The 4849-nt window shown below is 32.7% G+C and overlaps 1 protein-coding gene across 2 annotated transcripts in view; it reads right to left on the bottom strand.

The window, feature by feature from the left end:
• Nucleotides 1–869: 869 nt before the first annotated feature.
• LOC106476749 (cathepsin L1-like) overlaps nucleotides 870–4849 on the bottom strand; it is a 10407-nt gene continuing 6427 nt past the window's right edge. For both annotated transcript variants that reach the window (XM_013937381.2, XM_022380527.1), the window contains exons 6-8: nucleotides 3377–3542; nucleotides 1843–1951; nucleotides 870–1268 (exon numbers count right to left, since the gene is read on the bottom strand). In XM_013937381.2, coding sequence (XP_013792835.1) covers nucleotides 1169–1268; nucleotides 1843–1951; nucleotides 3377–3542 — 375 coding nt within the window. In that variant the 3' untranslated portion in view covers nucleotides 870–1168. The remainder of the gene's footprint in view (nucleotides 1269–1842; nucleotides 1952–3376; nucleotides 3543–4849) is intronic.

Here is a 4849-nt window from a genome sequence, read left to right as displayed (position 1 = left end):
ACAACTGGATAGACATGGGACACTAGCCCATCACAGATTAACTCACAACTAGATAGACACTAGCCTGTCACAGGTTAACCCACAACTATTAGGTACATTTAATAATATATCCATCTGGAAGATTAGGTTCATTTCGTTTGTTTCTTTAATAAGTTTGATGTGTGTATCAAGATCTATCCAAACCTATAAATCTGAAACAAGGTTTTCTAGTGCCAATCTGGTTGATACAAATAATAAGAGTTTTTTAACAGCGACCTACAGACATGTTTAAGAAGAAATCATTGTATTTAATATAGCTTCCATACTTGGGACTTAAATTGGTTTGTTTGTTTGTAATTGTGCACAAAGCTACACAAGGGCTATCTGTGCTCTGCCCACCACGGGTATCGAAACCCGGATTCTAGCGTTGTAAGTCCGCAGACATACCGCTGTGCCACTGGGGGGCACTTAAATTGGTACTATTCTTACATTCCAAAATTTCCTCAAATTAGTTTGAGAACAATAATAATAGCGAAATTTGTCTGTAGTTACCACAACCGTTATTTATAGTTTCTAGTGTTAGTACTATAGGTGTAGTAACTATTTCTCGAATTACACACCTAGTCCTGCATAGTTCCAGTTGTACCCATCATTTACATCAATCTAACAATTGGTGTTGTCCATGTTACTTTTACTCGTTTAAAAAGTGGCACTAGGTGTACGACAGATATTTTTATGAAATAAGCAAAACGAAGAATTGAGCATTGCAACTGTATGTTTACGTGCCGTATATTACGGATTAAAGCTCCTACTAGTGGTGTTCTACACTAACAGAACAGGTCACTCCTCATTGATGTAGTAGTTAAAGCAGATAATTAGGCATACAAAAATAGGTTGACAGGTTTGTAGGACAACTTTATTCCATCAAAACATATACATATATATAAAAATTACAAAATTTAAATGCACCTTCATTAAATGGAACAACTTAAGTAGAAATGATGTCTAAGCCTATTAGGAACTTTAAAAGAAAAATAAAAATACATGTACCGTAACTGAACTGTATTACAGAAGCAGTAAACTATAGCCTTACAAAATTCAGCATTCTGTATTGAACGATTGGTAAATAATTATGATTTACTGTACGGCCTTCATTTTCATATTTATAGCAACCAATCACGTTGTGTACTTAAACAAGTGGATAACTTGCTTGGCTTGCAATTCCGCATTGATTGTTTTTGTTTCTGGTCATTTTCACATATCCTTCATCACCCCAAGTTTTGCCCCAGCTGGAAAACAAAGAAAGAAAGATCACTGTAGAAGGAATTTCCTGTGACATCTATTACACCTCTTATCAAAACTACACACAATATACAGAAAACGTATTTTCTTCCCTTAACTGACATATAACACAAACAGTGAGGTTATAAATTGATAAATACTTGGACAAAATCGGTTACTAAACCTCCCTCCCGACATGTATATCAATTCCTAATTTATTTACCCCTCCCCCCCCACACACCCCAGATCAATTTTGTGGTGTCCGTGTTGCAGTCCCAGTAATGTCTAGTTCCATCGTTAAGCCCTGTACTGCCTCTTCAAGTCACAATGTAAAATTTACCCCACTCTGTGCTTATCATTTACTCCTGGCATTTATTTGAAAATACGTGGAAGCCAGATGAGACCTATCTTTGTGTTGTCCACAGATGTTACAATGAGTTAGCCTGAAGCAAAAGTTGAAGATGAATGAATGATGCTCAGTTAAAAGTAGTTTAAATACTTTTTTTTTTAAATCTCCATCCGTCAACATCGAAACCCTCGTATATCGTATGCTATCTCAATGAATAAATATCGTATAATTACCTGTTTTTCACTAGCCAGTAGTCGTGACCTTCCTTACTTGTACCATAACCTACAACCAAAACTCCGTGATCTAACTCCTCACTGCTACACTCGGGTTCATCATAAACACCTGAAACAACACCAGTAACAACTTTCATTAAACAACAACAAAATATCTGCCCATCAACTAGGGTAATGCTGAGATTCCATCTCTGGGTGTTTTACACGACAAACTGGGATATAGGTACCGAAATTCATACACAATCACTTTGGAAGTTAATAACTATATATATACCAATGTATAATACTGTTTATAAGCTACGAAATATTTAATGAATCAAAACAAGTTACACATTAGCACTAGTCGTCTCTCAATCGTCTTTCTCAAGTTTATCAATATTTGGTCTTTCTGACTGAAGATTTAATTGTTTACTATTTGTAAAGACATAATGGCCAAACATACATATATAAAATTATCAATTTAAAATCTTTCAATAAATTAGAAGTAACATCAAATATACATGAGTGGCATTCATTTATTGATTTGAAACTAAGGGAATTGTAGTAAATGGCCAAGTTCAAACATAACGTGTAGATTAATCAACATCTAAAAAACAATAGTATTTGTCCCTAGGTTCCGTTATTTAAATTAGGGTATTTTTTTTTGCAATTTTGAGTTTTAAGCCTAAGTAATATGGAATTTTTTTTTTAATTCTTCTTTCTTACGTGACTAGGTTTAACAGTTTTCTCTAATAAAATAAACCTATAGAAATACGTTGAGAACGATTGTTGGCTACCAGTGAAAGATCTGACCAACACCTTGTGGACGTTTCGTCCCCAATTTTACTTATCAACTTTTCTAGTGACTTACTTCAAGTTATAAATGATATATAATAAAAGTTCCTTACTTGACTATCCAATCTTAACATTGTGCTTTCTTAAAACAATCACAAAACTAACATGTGTACTACAGAAACTTTGTAGGAAAGTAAAAAATAATGTAAATTAGCAGTTAACTTACATTTACTGCTCTAGGGTCTAATTTCTTTTTTTTTTTAAATCACAACACACAAAATACAGATTGAGTAATCAACGTTCTAACAGTTTTAAGACATCACATACTTAAACATAAGTGCTACAGTTTTGAAACAGCTGTTAGTAAGATAAAAGGTTTATTTCAATACAACATTTTTTCTTTAACAGTGAGATAGGAACATGTACAAATGTCGATGTTTGATAATTTAAAAAAAAGTACCAACTGCCAAATATCTTGCTCGGGATAAAAGTAGTGATAGTACAAAAAAAAAAATTAAAAACATGAGGGAAAACAAGTTTTACCGTGAACAAAGTTTGACAACGAAATATGTAGAAATGTATATTTTAAAGACGGTCATATAAAAACTTATGATCAAACAAATTAATGTTTCCCCCTTTTTTTTTAAAGATTGCAATCCACAAACAATGTTGATTGTATGGGCAACCACGAATACGTTATATCAATGAAAACTTGTATAATGAGAAGGAAACTGGGTAGCAATAAACACCATATACAGACCCGAGGAATAAAACTGGAAAGATTCGTGGCTAGCATCAATAGCAACTGATATAGGCCCAACAGTGGCTAGACCTTCCTTTAGTTTCTCCTCGTCTCCTTTAGGTAAATCCACGTAACCAGTATCTGTAGCTCCGACTTTCTTCTGGGAAAACCTACATACATCATCCTAGCAACAAACAGTTATATTAATTCTTATTAATTTCTGATCCAAGCAAGCTAACTACATCTGTCACAATTAAAAAAATAACTTTAAAAACGATTTAGCTAACTCTAAACATCTGGTCTTGAAGTTACAATATCACTCGAAAACTGAAACACATACAGACACTGACTGAAATTGTGACTAAATCTTAACATCAAGAAAATCAAAACTATTTACGTCTGTATCATCAGAGCACTGGTGAGTTCATTGTTCAAACTTTGTCATATTTTAACAATCAGAGCACTGGTGAGTTCATTGTTCAAACTTTGTCATATTTTAACATTTTGAGAGAAAATGCACGTTCTTGAACAAGTTTATAAGTATTGTTACCTAAAGTTTTATCAATGTTTAAATCTTGCCATGTGTGGGTGCTTATGTTGTTTTAACTACAAGTTATCGGTCTTCGCATTGTATTACAAAGTTACCCGTACTTCCTTCATCAGAATAACCTCCCAACGTTTACCATGAACCCCAGATCCCAAACTCACACCATATAGACTATACAAGAGAAAATTCCTGGACTCTCAGATTCCGTCACGCAGGATTAAATGTGAATTTTCATTCAACAAATAGTCTTGCCATTGGCAATTGAAACAACTTCAGATATTGAAAGACACAAAATTCACAATCAAAATTTAAACAGAACCAATTCTGGTAAACAAGTTTTTGTAAATGTTTTTAATTAAACTGATTATTTCATGGGCACTTTTTTAATTAACATTGTGCACTTTTTGAAGACCACAATTTTTCCAAAATTTCCAGCACTTAATTTTGTTTTCAGCTCATTACCTAAAACTTGATTTGAAGAATCTGTATGAACAATATTTGTTACACAACTGCAAAACCTGATGTACGAGATATGAACGTTATAAATAATTTTGAAACAAAAGTTTTCACAGGAACTGACAAAGTTTCCAGTACAATTATCATCTCATGAATTACAAAAACAACAATGTACGAATTTAATTTCCACCTCTTTACAGAACTAAAATTCTAAATAAGTAACTTACTCAATTTATAAAAAACACTCAATCACTAATACATTTAGTGTTTAATATTTGTATCCAAACCTATCACAAGAAGGTTATTTTATTTTGTTCTTGTCATACGTGTTAAACCTGGAAAGTATCACTGTACAAAGTATTCTAACTGAGGCTTAGATGTATACTAACTGAAATATATGCCTAATAAATAAACACCTTAAAATACAATTATTTTTTTTTGTTTATATATATATATATACACACACACACACACACACACACACACAA

The sequence above is a fragment of the Limulus polyphemus genome, unplaced genomic scaffold (assembly GCF_000517525.1).
Source record: "Limulus polyphemus unplaced genomic scaffold, Limulus_polyphemus-2.1.2 Scaffold11453, whole genome shotgun sequence".
NCBI lineage: Eukaryota > Metazoa > Arthropoda > Merostomata > Xiphosura > Limulidae > Limulus > Limulus polyphemus.
Note: the sequence above shows the minus strand (reverse complement) of the source record. Positions and strands in the feature narration are given on the sequence as shown.